The sequence below is a fragment of the Ovis aries genome, chromosome 20, assembly GCF_016772045.2.
Source record: "Ovis aries strain OAR_USU_Benz2616 breed Rambouillet chromosome 20, ARS-UI_Ramb_v3.0, whole genome shotgun sequence".
NCBI lineage: Eukaryota > Metazoa > Chordata > Mammalia > Artiodactyla > Bovidae > Ovis > Ovis aries.
Window position 1 is genome coordinate 25,869,208 of NC_056073.1, and position 19,797 is coordinate 25,889,004.

General features: G+C 40.4%; 1 protein-coding gene across 8 annotated transcripts in view; it reads left to right on the forward strand.

Annotated features, from left to right (window-relative positions):
• The window catches only part of LOC105603754 (butyrophilin subfamily 1 member A1-like), a 71,834-nt gene extending 52,994 nt beyond the window's left edge, over positions 1-18,840 (forward strand). For 2 of the 8 annotated variants that reach the window (XM_042237225.2, XM_060403228.1), the window contains 9 exons: positions 1,834-1,854; positions 2,067-2,087; positions 2,279-2,299; positions 14,686-14,703; positions 14,820-14,840; positions 16,240-16,266; positions 16,767-16,793; positions 17,370-17,396; positions 17,572-18,840. In XM_042237225.2, coding sequence (XP_042093159.1) covers positions 1,834-1,854; positions 2,067-2,087; positions 2,279-2,299; positions 14,686-14,703; positions 14,820-14,840; positions 16,240-16,266; positions 16,767-16,793; positions 17,370-17,396; positions 17,572-18,113 — 725 coding nt within the window. In that variant the 3' untranslated portion in view covers positions 18,114-18,840. The remainder of the gene's footprint in view (positions 1-1,833; positions 1,855-2,066; positions 2,088-2,278; positions 2,300-14,685; positions 14,704-14,819; positions 14,841-16,239; positions 16,267-16,766; positions 16,794-17,369; positions 17,397-17,571) is intronic. The other 6 variants (XM_042237226.2, XM_060403229.1, XM_042237228.2 and 3 more) reach the window with 4 other exon arrangements.
• The last annotated feature ends 957 nt before the right edge of the window (positions 18,841-19,797 follow it).

A 19,797-nucleotide genomic window follows, 5' to 3' on the forward strand; every position in this document is an offset into this window, starting at 1 on the left:
AGAAAATTTTGTGAAAACGAGTACCCAGGAACCTAACTTGGTATTTTTTCTATTAGCAGTGGTTCAGACTCCTTTAATTCAGCAAGTGTGGCTATTGTACAGCTAGTGCTACCAAAATAATAAGCAATGACTCTATATTTAGCAGCAGTCAAGGAATTTATGAAGGTTAACCTCCAAGTAATCAGAAAGTTAAACAATTTGAATGGGATCAACATAATTTTTGTACTATAATAATTGGAAGAATTTTTTTTTCAATTCAAAAAGTTCACTCATTTTTATCCTTTTCATTTTTAAAAGAAATTCTTTGCAAAAAGTACATAAAACCATGTCAGAAACATTTCTTATTACAACTGTTCCAGAAATTTTTCCTAAGTAAATTCATTGTTTCTTCTTTTATATTCATAACCAATATTCTCCTGAAAAAGGTAACTTTCTGCTGCTCTGTGTACATGTGTACGTGTGTGTGTGTACTTGCATGAGTGTGTGTATTTTGTGGGTTGGCCCACATCCTGGTACATTTAACACTGCATATGAATTGTTATTAAATTTATATTTTCCTTCTTTTTCTGTTCTCTAACACTTATATGGACCTTTTCACTTTATTTTTCTGATCAGGGTTTGAATTTTGGTAAATTTCTCTGACAACATTTATACTCCAATAAGCCTCTAAATGACTGCTTCCTCACAGTCTTTCATATTCCTTTTATCTCTATGCCATCTTTTGGCATACCCTACCCCTCAATGTCTGTTATTTTGCTTCATAAGCATCACCTGTATTAAGTTGTCTCCATTTCTGTTTTCCTACCCTCTTCCCTCGTTCTTTTCCATCCCTTTATTTTTTCAGAACAGATGTTCCTTCCCTATAAGCACTGTCTTCTACTCTGTAGAGTCCGGCCAGAATTTCAGTGTGCATTTTATTAAACAAAAAAGAAGAGACTGATGGGTACATGATTACACTCTGTGCTTATTTTCTGAAAACTATCCATTGTTAGTACATCTGCCATATATTCAAAGTTCAAAGGCCATTACATGCAATTGATATCTCCCCAAACCTTAGGAGATGAGCTAAAACTCCATTCTTTCTGAGTGAAGCTTCTTGGTCTACAGTCCTTTTAAGGACCATGTAAACTCAGATATCCTTCATAGTTCCAATGTGAGGTTTAGACTCCCTCTTCCATTGCCCTTGATCATAGCACCCAAGTACCCTAAATAACAAACATTTACATGGCATTCTTTGGCTTTATTTTCTTTCATACTCTACTAATTGTTCCATCTTTTCCTTCATTTTTATTCTGAAATAATTATTAATTTAAAATTTAACAACCTTGTTTTGCTAATGATGGTTTTCAATCATTTTTTGTTTACAAGTTTAATGAACTTAACAACACACCTCTTCTTTATACTGAGCAGCCTTCATAAAACTACAGTTACAGATACCATTTTAAACTGATGGATACTTTTACTGTAGACCTCTTTGTGACTTGCTAAATATGTGACTCATGTCTGTGTGCTTGTTTCCCTCCACTCTAAAAAAAAGGAGAAGATCCACTGAAAGATGAACAATTAATATTATTTGCCTTTGTAGCCCTATTCTACCTCCTCTCCCTGAGTCATTATCTGTCTTTGCTACTTTAGTCCAGGAATTGGAGATGGAGATGGTGGGATATAATAAAACAATAACTCTGATTGCAAGATGTCCTGTGGAACATTACCTTTACGCTTTGGTCAATTTGACTTACGAAGTCAACTACAGGAGGATTTCAAATTTCTGCTCTCCTTTTTTTACATTGGGCCCACATTTTGATGAGATGCTTTTTTCCTTCTTTTTTTCAGATAAGATTAAACAGGAAAAAGGCAAGTCAAAAATTGTTTTTTTTTTTTTGGGGGGGGGGGCGGTTTGCCTGTTCTTAGTTGTTTCATCTCTCACTTGCACCTTGAAAAAAAGCTGTCACTTTATCTTGCCTAAATTCCATCTTTTCCCATTCTTACCTTTTATCCACAGCAATCTTCCCCTAAAACACTGGCCTCTTTTCAATTGTTTTTCTCTTCTTTTTTTTTCCCCTCAGATAATATTGCACAGGAAAAAGGCAAGTTAATTTTTTTTTTTTTTGCCTGTTCTTAGCTCTTGTTTCATCTTTCACTTGCACCTTAAAAAGAAAGCTGTCATTCTATGTTACCTAAATTCCATCTTTTCCCTTTCTTACCTTTTATCCATACCAACCTTCCCCTAAAACATTGGCTTCTTGTCAATTGTTTTTCTCTTTCTTTTCTTCCTCAGATAATATTGCACTGGAAAAAGGCAAGTCAATTTTTTTTCACCTGTTCTTGTTTTATCTGTTACTTGCACCTTAAAAAAAAACTTGTCATTTTATATTATCTAAATTTTATCTTTTCTCATCCTTTCCTTTTACTGACAGCTATCTTCCCCTAAAACACTGGCTTCTTTTCAATTGCTTTTCTCTTCCTTTTTTCTTTTTCTCAGGTAAGATTATACTGATGTAAGGTGAGTAGGGAGGAAAGAAAGTGACCCGAGCAATCAGGCAAAGAAAAGGGAAATTTATTAGAGGGAAACAAGATGGTGACTGACCCTTAAGGAGAACCAGCATCTTCCCTTTTAGATGTGGTATTTCTTATAACACGACAATGAAAAATTCTCTGAAGAGATGGTTAATTATTAGCCTGTAGCTGAGTCCTGCAGGCATGTAGCCAGAGGTCTGGAATCTGGTGGTCTCATAGCCTTGAGAATGTCGACACCAGTGGGAAAACAGAATATCGTTTGGGCAACTTGGTCAGTCTCAAGGGTCACTGTGACTTTATTCTTTGTTTGCAAGGTCAATATAATGAGCCATTTCTGCCAGGAGACCCCATGGAGGCCCTCTCACTCCAGCCTTTTTGATTTTGGATAAGGGCCAAAGTCAGTCTTCTGTAACTGCTTCCTGTGGGACAGGGACATTGTAGGGGTAAGATGAGAAAAGGTTGGAATATGGGTCAAGGGGATTTGTGTGAGGCCAAAGGTTTTGATAATCTGAACGATTTAGAAATAGCTTATGGATAGTTTGGTTGGTGAAGGCTTGTGAGTGGTCCTGAAGAAATTTTGGAAAAAAAAAAAAAAGACTCATTAAACATGGGCAGAAACTTAGAATAAGGGTAAGTAGAAGGAGAGGGCCTAGAAAAGGTAGAACCCAGGGCATCCAGGTCCAACTGTTTAGCCAGTTTTCCCATGAATTGCTGAGGTGTCAACATATTTCAAGGCCCTGTTTGTCAGATTTCTTGCTGCTTCCTGATTTGTTGGTGGAGAAGTAGCAAGCTTCCTCCAAAAGTAGACATAGGCCCCTTTTTTCTGCAGTTAGAAGATCTAATCTCCTTCTATTTCAGAGGATCACGGCAGCCAAGGAAGCTAGCTGGTTTTGGATAATGATAAGGCTAGTAGCTATTTAGTCTAGGCTCTCAGTGAGGTCTTTAGAAAGGCTTTGGTGGTAATTTAAAGAGGTTGTGAGTCCTTCAGTCCCTGTTCCAACCCCAGTTTCTATTCCTAAACTGATTAACAGGGGAAATAATTAAGTGGGATAGGGAGGGTCTGATATTTAGGAGCAATAGGAAGATCCAGGGCTAGATGTACCAGGGTGCATGTTCCTGTCCAATTAGTGGGAAAACAAATAGGTGGTGGCTCCAAATAAGAAAAATATTCCAAGTGTAAGAAGACAACAGCTGAAATTAATAGCAAATAGGAGTCTTTCTGGGAACTTGTTAGTAGTTTCTGAGACTGACAGTGAACTTGCCAGTGTAGCCCCTACAAAAGGAGTATTTACGCCATATGTAAAAGGGAATCTCCCTGAGAAAGCAAAAGAATGTCCTGAAGTTCCTGATATGTTGTAGATGGATAGGCCTGAAGGAAAGGAGAGATGTGAAGTGTAATTACAGTGGTGCGGTGGCATAGTTCCTAGTTGGGGGTAAGAATTGTTTACAGAGTTTTGTCTAGAAAAACAGAAAGGAGTCTGTTGTTGTAGATGAATGTCAGAGGTTGGGGGTGGGATGGGTGGGTGGGGCGCGTCTTCCTATAGCTGGTCCTTTATGAGTAAAAGTGAGATCTGTAAGGAGGGTGGTCAATATCTCGTCAGGATTGTGAATTTCATCAATTGAATATAAATAACACATGTATGATGAAAAGATTCTCCTCTGTATGTGTGATAAAGAGAGTTGTTTATGTGAGTCCGTTTGCCTGTGGAAATGAGACGCACCTATCCTCCAGGAGAGGAGATGGATAAGGAAATCCAACAATCACTGGCCAGGGTTGGGTTTTAGGTACTGAGTAAACGATGGGTCAGATTTAGAGTTCTGAATAGGTAGGCAAGGTTTGGGGAAGGGTGAGTTATAGGCAGGGTATTATTGTGAGGTTTGGACTGTTAAAGAAGAGGGAGTAATAGTAAATCATGATGTGATGTCTCACGTCTAAGGGGAGAAAATTATAAAAATAAGAATCCAGGTGTAGAAATAAATTTGGGTTGGTGTGAACTCTATGAAATCTCCCTGGAGCAAAAGATCGTTTATAAAGTCAAGGAGTAAAGGGCGATCAGTAACAATGGTGTCTCCAGGAAAAGTAAGGGTTTGTGTTACTATGTGAAGAAAAGTGAATAATGAATTCATCTAGGCTGATCACAGTAAGAGGAGGACCACGCTCCAAAAAAGAAGAAGAAGAAGAACTATGGAGAGGTAGGTAAAGCAGAGGGAAAGCTTTTGAATAATAGTCCACTCAGGGGAAGACATAAAGTCCTATTGCGAATAGGGTGAAGGTGAAGGTGAAGTCGTTCAGTCGTGTCCGACTCTTTGCGACCCCGTGGACTGTAGCCTACCAGGCTCCTCCGTCCATGGGATTCTCCAGGCAAGAATACGGGAGTGCATTGCCATTTCCTTCTCCAGGGGATCTTCCCGACCCAGGGATCGAACCCAGGTATCCTGCATTGGAGGCAGACGCTTTAACCTCTGAGCCATGGTTGGGGAAATCCCAGTTCAATTAGTAACCAATACATCTGTTTTTATTTTGTTTATTGATATTCGGTTTCGGCTATTCTGTTTCTTCAGGAATTCAATCCTGTCAAAGCCTGGTGGGTCTCAGAACAGTGCTGGTGTGGCAAAGAGTTTTGAGCTAGGAATGTTTCTTGGTGGAGATGGAGAGACTCCTGAGGCCCATTTTAATCTAGAGATGGTGGCTCAGCTGGTAAAGAATCTGCCTGCAATGCAGGAGACCTGGGATCGATCCCTGGGTTGGGAAGATCCCCTGAAGAAGGGAATGGCTTCCCACTCCAGTTTTCTGGCCTAGAGAATTCCATGAACTCTTTCATATGGTCGCAGAGTCAGACATGACTGAGTGACTTTTACTTTCATTTTCACAAAACGATGAGTAAAGACATGCCAGTTTAGCAGCTGTGGTATGGTTAGAACAACCTCAAATGGACCAGTCCATCGAGGCTGGAGAGCTTTATGGTATAAGGTCTCAAGTAGGATTCCCAGTATGAGTGTTAAGTCAGCTGGATTTGTTTGATGAGGCTTTGGGAGAAAGTGATCTGCATGCTCTCTCACAAGGGGTCTAATAAGATTAAGGGTGGGAAGATACTCTCCTCATTCAGAAAACGAAGATCATGGCATCCGGTCCCATCACTTCATGGGAAATAGACGGGAAACAGTGAAAACAGTGTCAGACTTTATTTTCTGGGGCTCCAAAATCACTGCAGATGGTGACTGCAGCCATGGAATTGAAAGACGCTCACTCCTTGGAAGAAAAGTTATGACCAACCTAGATAGCATATTCAAAAGCAGAGACATTGCTGACTAAGGTCCGTCTAGTCAAGGCTATGGTTTTTCCTGTGGTCATGTATGAATGTGAGAGTTGGACTATAAGAAGGCTGAGCACCGAAGAATTGATGCTTTTGGCCACCTCATGTGAAGAGTTGAATCATTGGAAAAGACTCTGCTCCTGGGAGGGATTGGGGGCAGGAGGAGGAGGGAACGACAGAGGATGAGATGGCTGGATGGCATCACAGACTTGATGGACGTGAGTCTGAGTGAACTCCGGGAGATGGTGATGAACAGGGAGGCCTGTTGCGCTGTGATTCATGGGGTTGCAGAGAGTCGGACATGACTGAGTGACTGAACTGAACTGAAGACATTTTTTGAGGCATGTGAGTGAAGTCAATTTATCAGTCCTCCCCTGGGATAGTTGAGCCTGATGTGTTGGGAATGAGAAAATAAGCTTTAAGGCTCCCTGCAGTGAGACTGAGGAGCAGATAATGCAAGACTGAGTGATTTGTTGTAGGAGTGAAAGAAGGTTAGGATAGGTGATAAGAGATCTTAAGAAATGATAAAGTGGTTTAGTGCCTGTGTGTAGGGCCTAATGAATGTGCAGGGCCTGATGAATGTCCATAAGAATCTGTGAGGCCTGAGATTTGGGGAGAAGATAATGGCTCTGTTTTTGTAATCTCTCTCGTGTTTGTGCTCCCTCTTGTAATAATCACATTTTTTTCTTCAGAGAAGTAAAGAGGCTTTATGTTGGGGATTACTATGAGTTGTTGAGCAGGTGATGGGAGTGAGGCTTATTTTGCTTCTCTGTCTGTGGCATTGTTGCCCCATGAAATGGGGTCTGAGGCCACCTGGTGACCTGGACAATGTATGATGCCTACTTCAGTTGGCATGTTACCTGCGTTTAAAGGCTAGAGTACAAATGGGGCGTTAGTTATGGGAGAGCCTTTCATAAATAGGAGCCCTCATTCTTTCAAGATGGCAGCATGTGAGTGTATGATGTGGAAAGTATATTTAGGATCAGTGTACATGTTTGCTCTGTTAGCTATGAGGGTAAGTGCTCTAGTTAGTGCAGTAAGTTCTGCCTTTGGGAAGAGGTTCCTGAGGGGATGGGTTGGGAATCAATAATTTCAGACAACTGCATATGCAGCTATCTTTTTTTCCTTCTGATGTCATAGAAGAGCTGCCATCAATATACCAAATAAAGTCAGGGTTATTTAAAGGAGCTGAGGAAATGTACGAGAAATGGTCAGGTCTTCTAATGTCTCTTTGCAAGTATGAATGGGGGACTCAGAAAAATTAAGGATAAGTGGCAGAGCTGAGAGTAGGACAGCATTCAAAGAAGAACATGGGAGATTCAGAAAGGGTGACATTAATTAGTTGGATGTGTAAAAGAGATAGAAGGGTCATGGATTTGTAAGACAGTAAGTCCTTAAAGTCATGTGGTGAATGAACGACAGTGGGTGCTTCAAAGGCAAGTTTTTTACTTTCCTCAACAAAGAGTACAGCTTCTGCCAGAGCATGCAGACAGGCTGGCCTTCCTCAAGTTGTGATATCTAACTGCTTTGATAGATAAGTGATAGGGTCAAAGGAGGGGCCCTGATTTTGTCCCCAAACTCCTAGGGCAATTTTGTGTCTCTCAGTAGTGTAGCTTATAAAGGGGTGAGAAAGGTCAGAAAGTGTTGCAGCTGGGGCTGAGATAATGGGTTGCTTAAAGGTGTTAAGATCAAATTGCCAACATCTGCTGGATCATGGAAAAAGCAAGAGAGTTCCAGAAAAGCATCTATTTCTGCTTTATTGACTATGCCAAAGCCTTTGACTGTGTGGATCACAATCAACTGTGGAAAATTCTGAAAGAGATGGGAATACCAGACCACCTAACCTGCCTCTTGAGAAATCTGTATGCAGGTCAAGAAGCAACAGTTAGAACTGGACATGGAACAACAGACTGGTTCCAAATAGGAAAAGGAGTACGTCAAGGCTGTATATTGTCACCCTGCTTATTTAACTTCTATGCAGAGTACATCATTGCCGGGGTCCAGCCCCGGTGGATCCAGGGAATTCGAAGGGTGGACGGCGTCGGCGTGGAAAGACTTGTTTATTTATTAATGAAAGATTAGATTAAGAAACTATAGTGTAGTAAGAAGATTAAGTGGAGGAAGAGGGCTGAATAGCTTGGTTTACGCAGAAGGCCAATAAAATTCCAGACAAGGAATTTGCACCATCTACGTTGGGCCACCGGCGCCGCTTGAATATCTAAGGGTGCCTCGCCTTAAGCTCCCTTTCGCGCGGGTCTTAACAGCCGGGACAAGTAAGTAGACCTGGTGAGCCTCCGCGCTCCAGGTGGAAATTCAACCCGAAATTAAAGTAAAGAGCAGAGAGAGGGAAAGAGAGAGGAGAAGAAAGAGAGAGAGACACGGGGGGAGCCAGAGTGCCAAGAAACCAGGCCGGGAGACTAGTTAGAGAAGCTGGTCCAAGAAGCTGGCCCCTGGAGCTGGCCCCAACGTGGGGCTGGCCCCTGGAGCTGGCCCCCGGCCCCAGAAGCTGGCCCCTGGAGCTGGCCCCATCCTTTATTGGTCAGAAGGCCTTTTATACTTTTGATAAAACACACAGATCAATGGGTAACACAAGATTATGTAGCGTTCGCAGCTCAAGCTCTTTCTATACATCATTTGGTATACAAAAGGTCTCAGGTGATTTACATTATCTTCTGGCCAAGAGGCTTGTTAACACTTTTTGGCTCTCTTCCTTAATGAATGTTAATCTTGTTTCCCCTGAAGTGTTTTTCTTTAATCTACATCTCCTTAAAGCATTAGCATTAAAGTTACATCTCTATAGAACAAAGGTGCAGTGGGATATAACAAAGAAGGTACTTAACTCAAAGATCTAATGTTGCTAACACAAGGTCTACTACTTGTTTTTCTAACTATATCTACAACTAAAGGATGTGAAAATTTGGCAGCAAATATTGACTTAACAAATGAAACCTTTAATCAGTCCTATTCTAAAGATTTTGATTCCTCGGAAGCTCCTACATTCCTAGGATGTTTTAAGCTTCCTGTGCCTCCTGCGGTCAGGAGGCCTCAAACAATCACACGCGCAGCTGTACGAGTCCTGCAGGCAGGCTAGAAAGCCATCAGAGGGTTTTTTGGATTGAAACACTTTTAAATGCAGAAGACTAAAGCCCTGAATTGACTTTTTCCAGAAAATGTCAGAAGAGTGGAAAAGCAGAGCACAAAAGCCGGCAGATTTTTGTTGGGGTACATGCTTAGGAATTTCCAGAGGGGTCCCTGAAGTCTGAGCACGCCTTGCGTATGTCAGCTTCCTTCCTCATGACCTTGTCACGGGCGGGATTCCTCACACTGGCTCCCGGCACATCATGAGAAATGCTGGACTGGAAGAAACACAAGCTGGAATCAAGATTGCCAGGAGAAATATCAATAACCTCAGATATGCAGATGACACCACCCTTATGGCAGAAAGTGAAGAGGAACTAAAAAGCCTCTTGATGAAAGTGAAAGAGGAGAGTGAAAAAGTTGGCTTAAAGCTCAACATTCAGAAAACAAAGATCATGGCATCTGGTCCCATCATTTCATGGGAAATAGATGGGGAAACAGTAGAAACAGTATCAGACTTTATTTTGGGGGGGCTCCAAAATCACTGCAGATGGTGATTGAAGCCATGAAATTGAAAGACGCTCACTCCTTGGAAGAAAAGTTATGACCAACCTAGATATCATATTCAAAAGCAGAGACATTACTTTGCTGACTAAGGTCCATCCAGTCAAGACCATGGTTTTTCCTGTGGTCATGTATGGATGTGAGAGTTGGACTGTGAAGAAAGCTGAGCGCCGAAGAATTGATGCTTTTGAATTGTGCTGTTGGAGAAGACTCGAGAGTCCCTTGGACTGCAAGGAGATCCAACCAGTCCATTCTGAAGGAGATCAGCCCTGGGATTTCTTTTGGAAGGAATGATGCTAAAGCTGAAACTCCAGTACTTTGGCCACCTCATGCGAAGAGTTGACTCACTGGAAAAGACTCTGATGCTGGGAGGGATTGAGGGCAGGAGGAGAAGGGGACGACAGAGGATGAGATGGCTGGATGGCATCACTGACTCAATGGACATGAGTCTGAGTGAACTCCGGGAGATGGTGATGAACAGGGAGGCCTGGCGTGCTGCTATTCATGGGGTCACAAAGAGTTGGACACGACTGAGCAACTGAACTGAACTGAACTAATAGTGTTAAAGGCTGAATGGGTATTTGATTTTAGCTCTACGGATTCTGAAAAATCTTCTCTGTTGGTTGATATAGGGATTGTGCCAAGAGGGCAAAATTAGAAATCCAAAATTAGATATCCAGCTAATCCCAAGGACAGCATCTCTGTTTTGAATGTAGGGAGTGGTAGGGTGGATATTAGGGACTTTCTACCAGTACTGATATATCATTTGGTTGGTGTCAAAAGCATTCTGAGATAGGTGACTCTAGGAAGAGAGAGCTGAACCTTATACTCTATACCGTCAAACAACTAGAAAATTGAGTTGTATAGTATATTGTTGAGAGTGTGTAAGTGAAGGACTACAAAGGAGGATATCACCCACATATTGGAGGACAGTACTTGGAATAAGGTTAAGAGAGGATAAGTCTGATGCTAGAGCTTGACCAAAGAAATGAGGGCTTTCACAAAAGCTTGTGGGAGGACTGTCCATGTCAGCTATTGGGAGTGATGATTGTATGAATCAGTCCAGGTAAAGGGAAAGAGGTCTTGAGAGTCTGGGTGTAAAAGGATGGTAAAGAAGGCATACTTGCAGTCTAGAACAGTGAAGTGGGTAGTGGAAGAGGCAATGAGAGAGAAGAGTGTAGGGATTTGGAATTACTGAGGGTATGGGAATAACAGCCACAATGATAAGTCTCAGGTCCTGGATCAGGTGATAGGAGCTATTTGGCTTTTTGATAGTAAGATAGGGGTGTTATAGGGAGAGTGGGTTTTGCACAAGAGACCCTGATGTAGGAGTTTAGTGACGATAGGCTTTAGCCCTTATTGATATTTCTGGGAGATGGAGTATGGTTATTGATTGGGGAATATAGAGGGGTCTTTGAGATGAATATGAATTGGAGCATGGTGAGAGGTGACAGATGGGTTGTCTGTATCCCAAACTATGGGGTTTATGGACAAAGAGGGCAATGGGGCAGGGGAAGAGGAGGTGGGATTGAGGAGCAGTCACCAAGCTAGACCAGAAGGTGGACTTGGGATAGTAAGAGAGGCTTTGAATTTTTAGAAAAGTTCTCTCCCAAGAATAGGAGTGGGGCATTTTAGGAGTATGAGAAAAGAATGGGAAAATGGGGTATCTTAAAATGTGCAAGGTAAAGGCTCAGTTTTCATGGCATAAACATTAAACAGTCAACCCACATAACAGAGACCTGAGAGGCCTTGGTTTTTCTGGAGTAGGCAGGCATAGCAGAGTAAGTGGTCCACATATTGATGAGAAAAGAGATTGGCTTACCTGCCACTGTGAGAGTTACTCTGGGTTCAGTAGAGGTGATGAGAGTTGGGGCCTGGAGCCCTGGGCACCTTCAGTCTTCAGCAGCAAGCCTGAGGGAGCTAGGCAGAGCTGGGTCAGAGGACCCATGGTCAGGACCAGGAGTTGAACTTCCAATGTCCCTTTATGCCACAGCTGGTGCACTGACTTGGAGAGGGCCTCAGGTCTAGGCAAGAATGGCCCAGTGGCCTTCTCTGCCACATTTGAAGCAAGGAAGGTGGCTTCCTTTCTTTGTTGGTTGATGGAAGTTTGGAGCCATGTAGGGCAGAGGCTAAAAGGTGGTATTTGGCCTGATCTCATTGGGCCTCCTCTAGTTTTGCCTGTTCTTCCTGGCTATTGAAAATCTTAAAAGCTAAATTTAAAAGGTCTTATTCGAGGGTTTAGGGGCTTCTTCTGATTTTTAGTTTCTTTAGGATGTCTGGGGACTATTGGGAGATAAAATGGGTATTAAGGACAGTGGTGCCCTCTATGGAAGTGGGGTCTAATCTTGTATATTTGTGTAGGACTTCTGTTAACCTGACTAGAAATTGTGCTGGGTTTTCATCTAGTCCTTGAGTTATTAGCCAGAGCATATCTAAGTTGACTCTATTATCTGGCCATTGAGGAGTAGTACCTTAATAGCAACTCAAGCCAGTCAGACACTAAAGGTGTCCCTACAAGACAGAACAACGATGTAGTCTTCACAAGATCTAAAATGTTTACTCCCAAAAATAGTCTAAGAAAGTAAAGGGCCTTCATTGTACAGGCAGTGCACTGAAGGAGAAGATGGCAAAGGCCTTTCAGTTGGGGACCCTTATGACAAATTCCCTCAAAATTGACACGCTCTTGAAAGGTTGTTGTTGAATCACGCAAAGACACCAGGATTCTTGGCCCCCGGAAGAGAAGAATTCAATCCAGGGCCAGAGACGAGGCTTGATCGCTCAGAGCTTTTGTGTAATAAAGTTTTATTAAAGTATAGAGGAGATAGAGAAAGCTTCTGACACAGGCATCAGAAGGGGGCAGAAAGAGTACTCCCTTGCTAGTGTTAGCAATGAAGTTATATACTCTCCAGTGAATCCAAAGAATGTCTGGAGGTTATAAAGACCTCACCAGACCTACTCCCATAATTTAAATTTTAAGATAACAGAATTAGCCAGAAGGTTTAATCCAGAGCCTGTCCTCAGGCAGGATACATTATTGTTATATAATCCTAAGGAATGTAGAGAAGGAAAAAAAAGTTTGTCCTTTCTTCCTCCTTGAGAATTCCAGACCTCTCTCTCCTTGGGGACCCCTAGACTTCTTATCAACCTACCTAGGAAATGACTCTCTCACTCTGAGAGTTGGCATGACTGAGAGTTGCTCAGTCATGTCTGACGTGACCCCATGGACTATATCCCGCCAGGTTCCTCTGTCCATGAAATTCTCCAGACAAGAATACTGGAGTGGATAGCCATTCTCTTCTCCAGGGGCTCTTCTGACCCAGGGATTGAAGCCAGGTCTCCTGTACTGCAAGCAGATTCTTTACCAAGAGTTGTCATAACCAGACAAAAAGGTTGCTCAGAATTCTAGTCTATTTGACTGGCTGCCAAATATAGACCATATGTTACCTTGGTATGCAGAGAACACACCCTGAAAACACAGAAGAAAATCTGAGAAGAGGAGGTAGAACATTTACATCTCAAAGACACAAGGACAAAAGTGCAAGTTCCCCCATAGAAGAGGTTTGTTTTTGTTGTTTTTTTTTTTTCCTTTAAAGTCAGAATTCTGAAAAGATGTTCCAACAAGCAAGGTCTTTTTTATCTGTGCATGCAAAAATATAATTTTGGTATGTCAAAAGAGCCTCAATTTGGCCATTTTTAGGGTGAAATGTCTTTTAATTCACAACAAAGCAAGTACTTATAAGTATAAATGCTGTACATACACAACAAAATCTTTCCAGTGTGTCTCAACTGAGGATAAACCTCTCAGTGTCTTTCAACTGAGCAAAAGTTTCTCAGTGTCTTTTACCTATTGCCCTAGTGGTCCGGGAACAAGCGACGATAATGAAGACAGAACATGAATCTGGAGCAATGGGTCAGGAGACCTGCAGCCTCTATTGGATTGAGATGCAGAGTCCACTCTGAGTCCAGGTTTTGTTGCTAAATGCAGACTACAAGACTTTTTTAAAATCTGGACTGACATAGTCCAGATCTCCTTGTTTTCACCCCAGGCTGTTCCCATCTGGGCTAGTCTCAGGAACAATCAGCAACTGCGTAGGCAACGTTCATGCCTGATGCCAACCTGGTGTTCCAAAGTCCATCCCAGTCATACTCCCTTCCGGGTTTGGCCTTGGGGTTTGTAACAAGAAGATTATTCTTAAGAAAAACACAGTTTCTTAATATATGCTGTTTTTCCAGGTACAATTCTATGAAATTTCTCAGGGCTGTGAAAGCACATTATAAGAATTCCCACTACATTCACCCAGGCATCTCTTCTTGACACTAAATTTTAGACAGAGATTTAACAGCACAGACTAAAACTCAGGCTCATCAGTAATAATGGGAGATCCAAGATCCACCCAGAATCATCTGGACTCTGAGGAGGCAGATGGACACAAGCGAACTTCTGCTAGTACAAACCTAGAGATACTCATGGAGTTCAGGTGAAGGAGAGAAGTATGCTTTTGGTTCCTTTGTTGGTCACCAAACCAAAATTGTTGACTGGAAAACAAATGCACAAGCTAAAAGTTTCAAGTTATGTTTTATCTGGGACCTTACTCAGGACTACAATCTGGGAGACAGGATCCCAGAGAGTTCTGAGGAACTCTTCCAGAGAGGTAAGAAAGGATTCAAGATATCTTGAAGTTTTTACCAGCGGAGGCGGGGTGGGGAGGGGGGCGAGTGGGGGGGCGGAGTGGGGAGGCCGTGGAACTGTAGTAGAAACACATCAAGATTACCTCTGAGAATAATTTAAAAAAGAAACAAAACAGGCATCTCAAGTTAATTATGTTAATGCCTTTCTATGCGTGGTAAGATACAAGTGTCTGGGCTCACCGAAATTATTCTTTTGATATGCATCATAACTACTGAGCCAGTATCCTGTTTTTCTCCATCCTGAATCCCCTCTCGGGTTCTGATGCCTTCATGGTGAGCAATATTCATTGCTTACCAAAATGTCAGGTAAAGGCTTTTTTCTCTGCAAGAACAAATCTTCCATTCTTCCCAAGATAAAAATACTTGTTTCCTTAGTATTTTTCAGGACTTTTTGTTTCTTTGGTTTTTTTTTTCTAATTACATTCATCTTATCTATTACTGAGCAGTGGAATTTTATTTTCATTTTCATATATATATAGTTTTTCCTTGAAATTGACATGAGGTTTTCCATTATATTTTTCAGAACTCAACAAAGAAATTGGTAAGTTTTCTGACTTTAAAAAAGATTTATTTCCTAGATATGTTTTTTCCTCTTACTTTATTTTCTGTAATGGCATTCCTTGAAATTTATATGAGTTTTTCCATTATATTTTTCAGAACAACTCAAGAAAGAAATTGGTAAGTCTTATGACTTTTTAAAAAAGATTTATTTCCTATATATATTTTTCCTATTTAATTTTTTGTATTGGTTTTCCTTGACATTTACATGAGTTTTCCCATTATATTTTTTTCAAAACAATTCAAGAAAGAGATTCGTAAGCTTTGTGACTTTTTTTTTAATTAAAAAAAATTGACATGAATCTGCTGCAGGTGTACATGTGTTCCCCATCCTGAACCCCCTTCCCACCTCTCTCCCTCCCATCCCTCTGGGTCATCCCACTGCACCAGCCCCAAGCACCCTGTCTCATGCATCAAACCTGGACTGGCAATTCATTCACATATGATAATATACATGTTTCAATGCCATTCTCTCAAATCATCCCACCCTCGCCCTTTCCCATAGAGTCCAAAAGGCTGTTCTATACATCTGTGTCTCTTTTGCTGTGACTTTTTTAAAAAGATTTATTTCCTAGATATCTTTTTCCTCTTATGACATTCATCTCTTACATACTCCTGTCTTTCCTTTGCCTTCTTGTGAATTTCAAATTACCTTATCCATTTTCTTTTTGGCTTCATGAACTCCTCCTATATTAAGTCTCTTAATTCCCTCCTCTAGTTTTTATTCTTTCCTTTTTATTTTATCTTTCTGGTGATTACCATGACTTCATTATAAGGTTGGTGAAAAAAAAAGATTGGTGAGATCAAAGGGATTAGGCTAAGAAGAATATTATTATTTCCATTCAATAGAAAGCTTCTAACTTTGGTTTTTTCTCATGTACTCTGAGATGGAGTCCCCATTTTTTATATATTATATTCTTTCAACTTAAGAATAGTGTTCAGACTCCAAAGCTTCTGAATAAGTTCTTCCTTTGTTGACCTTTCAAACACTTTGCATATACTAATGTCAAGTGTAATCTTGATACACTTTGCTTGACCATAATCTCCAGTAATCTGCTATATAACTATTTTCACATGAATTTGCATCACTTTTTCTTTCCAAGAAAAATTATTACTGTTTATTCATTTTTATTTTAACTATTTAATAGCTAATTCAACAAATTTCTCTTCCTTCAGGGTCTTGAACACACATTTTTTGGTCACTCAACTAAACTGCATTGATATTTTATGTGTAAATTCTATGGCTATTTTCTAAAATAATTCTACATTATTTTTAGTATCCTACTACAAGAATTATTAAATCTTCATGTCCTTTCATATCTGATTATATTCTTCAAATTATAGTGAAGTTTCCAGATGGAATGAACTTTACACATTTCTTTCATTGCTTTTGAAATGGACAGTACTTAGCAAGTTTCAGACACAAATATTGACAGATGTATGGCGTTACTTGCATCTTCTTTATGATGTCAAGAAAATCTGTTTATATATACATGCATGATTGTGTATTTTCTTTCAGAGAGGAAGAAGGCTCAATTCAAGTCTGGTGAGTAATGATTATCTCTCAGACACCTTCACTGTCCTGTTTTTCTTAGGTTCTGCCCCTATGCTAGTGGGAGAGAATGAAAAAAAAAAAAAGTTTAGTGTAAGCAAAACAGCACTGGAAGCATTATCTTTATAAATATCAATGCTTTTAGTAAATTCTCTCTGAAGTGAAGCCACTAACGACGACTCAGCATGTAATCCTTCCTCTCCCCTTTCGTTTGTTGTTCCTTCCTTCCGTCTCTGCTCCTTCCTTCATGCTTCTATCCCTGCCACCTTTGTTTTTTCTATATTTCTATCTATCAATCACCTGATAATTTTATCACCATGTTTGAAATTGGAATATGAGGATATAGGATAAAAAGAGAAAGTTCAAAGGATTCAATAGAAGAAATAGGACAAAGACAAATATTTCTTATATTTGCTTTTAATATAACAAAAAAGACAATGAAAGAAAACACACAAGGATAAAAGTTAAGTTTGTCCTATTTTGTTCTTTTGCAGCATGGAGGGAAATACCATTATATGCTGGTGAGCAACATGGACTCTGATGAAGAAAATTCTATTATCAAAGATATTTTAAATGAACACCCTACTGTGTGCAAAATGGTTTGCTGAAAATCAAGGAAACTCCAAGACTTTATTCATGAATTCAGTAGATTGCTCATTATTCTAACAGATAATAATGTGTTTGGAACATTACATTTAAACAACTTTATTATTTTTCGTTGCATAAAACATTGTGATTTGAGTGAAGGTAGAATGGTTATCATCGGCAAAATCTGAAGAATCTAAAGTGAACAATAAGTTATTTGTTCAGACCCATCATATCCTGTATTTCCTTTCAAACATCCCAAATAGATTGCAAATATTTGTCCTATATGAATTTTGGATGAGGAGAGCATAGCATTGGCACAGGTCTTCAAATCATACATAATTTAGCATCTTGTAAAAAGAAGTTCAAGGGTATAAAAAGAGGTTGGTTTTTCTTTTCCTTTTTGATTGCTGTTATTCTTCAATTAAGACGTTTATTACCACAGTATTCTGGACAGAGAGGAAGCTCTATCTGTCAGATGGTGGATTCTTATGTTCATTTGCTCTTTGCAGACTGGAGGAAAGAAGAGTTCCAGACTGGTGAGTCTGTAATGATCCCAAGAGAGACCCAGTTCCTTGTGGGGTAGTCCCAGGGAGGATGGGAAGAGGGGTGCACTAGATCTCCCCAGGACCAGAGGAGCCCTGACAGAAGGGAGACTCTGGCCTAAGCCTACTGAGACCCTCCCAGAAACCTGATGATCTCTTGTCTTTGCAGTAAAGCTGACTCTGGATGCAGCCACTGCCCATCCTGCCCTCTTCCTGTCTGAAGAGGGGAGAATAGTAACCTGGCAAGAACCATGTCAGGAACTTCCCAGCTCCCCAGAGAGATTTGTCTCCATTCCCTGTGTGCTTGGTCAGCTGTACGTCAGCTCAGGGAGATACTTCTGGGAGGTGGAGGTTCAGGATGCACATTCCTGGGACCTGGGAGTTTGTAGGAATAATGTAGCAAGGACTGGGAGGGTCACAATGTCACCACAGAATGGTTTCCGGGTCATTAGGCTCTATGACGGGGAGTACTGGGGCCTCACATCCCCAGAAACTTCTCTTACTCTAAAAGAAAAACCCTGTAGAGTGGGAGTATTCCTTGATTATGAGGCTGGAGATGTATCTTTCTATAACATGACAGATGAATCCCACATCTACACATTTTCCAAACAAGCATTTTATGGTGGCCTAAGACCGCTTTTCAGACTTTGGTCCTCTGACTCAGGCCCTCTGGTCATTGTCCAGGTGGAGGAGAACACAACGATGCTGTAATTCATATGCCTAACCTTCCACGATGATTACAGTTCTCACTAGACACAAATTTATTTTTTTGTCCTCCTTTACTGATTTATTCTAAGTTGAAGCTCTGATACACAGACTGATTTTTGTCCCCCATATTAATTCTCCCTTCTTCCTAAGTTATAGGTCCCTCTTCTTATCACTATGCCTATGACAGCTAGTACAAAGATTAGATTTCCTCACATCCCCTGCTGAATGTGACTAAATTATGACCAGTGCATTTTAAGATGAATTATTCTATATGACACTTTGGAAAAGACCCTGATCCTGGGAAGGATTGAAGGCAGAGGAGAAGAGGATGACAGAGGATGAAGTGGTTGGATGGCATCACTGATTCAATGGACATGAACTTGGGCAAACTTTGGGAGATGGTGAAGGACAAGGAAGCCTGGTGTGCTTCAGTCTGTGGGGTTGCAAAAAGTTGGGCACGACTTGTCAACTAAGCAACGACATTCAGTATGATCTCTGGAATGTGTTCTTAAAGGAAAATTATGTGATTTTCTTCTTTTCTCTAATTATTTGGATGGCTGGAATGTGGCATGATGGATGGATCTCTAAGACCATCTCTGATCATGTAATATGATACAGACAGAAAAGATATTAATAGAATGAGTCTAGAGTTTGACAGCTTTATGAAATTGCTATATGCTCACTTTCTGAATTACTTCCAGTAAGAAATAAATTTTATTTCTTTAAACCATTTGTATGTTGTGTTTTTGTCTGTTGTGACTGAATCCGATACTAACTCAAGCACTCTCCCTTTAAGGATGGTAGCAGATGACTTCCACAGTTGAATATTCAGATGAAACAGGAAATGTAAAGTCCTGTACTTGCCTGCTAAGCTGCTTCAGTGTGTCAGTCTCATTTAGGGTCTTTCAATTTCTCCTGAATCCTCAGTCCCTCTTTACTTTACTTCCCAACGTCTCCTTTGTGGTTACCATGGTAAATAATTTTAAGTATTGTCTTACTAATGAGTAAAAATCCCTGGCTTCATTGCCCTTACATCACATGTACTTGGGAAAAAAACTCCAAATATGGATAAATCTAATTACTTATCTCTCATACTGGCAATTAAACATGCTATAGAAATCCACACATGTGAGCAGACAGTTCTTCTTTACGTGTGTGATTCACCTATCATAACTTGGACACCAGCACTATCAAGTAATCCTCTCATTCATTAAAAAATCTACCTTCATTAAACTTCCAAATCTACTCCCACCTTATACTCAATATATGACCATGTTCCCACTTTGAAAAATAATAATAATAATAATCAATTAGAAGACAATTATCTCATCTTTGCAATAATAAATAAAACAAACCTAAATCTCCACCTCTCCATTACTCCTCTCTCACTGTGTTAATTACAGAAGTATTTCCCTTTCTTCACTGGAACACCAACCCATCTTTATCTCCACTCATTCTGTACTGTGCTCTCTGGACTTCGATCCTTCAGTTGTTCCTCTCAGACTTTCCACAAGCTTTTTCCCATGAACCTTATCTTTTTCAAAATCTTGTCCACCTTAAAAATCAAAACAATACATTTTCTACCAACTCTAGCTCTTCCTCTATACTCTTATATCTTTCATAAACTCCTCAAAATAATTACATTAAAACTATGTTTGTATTTCTGTGATTCCCATTTCCTTCTGAA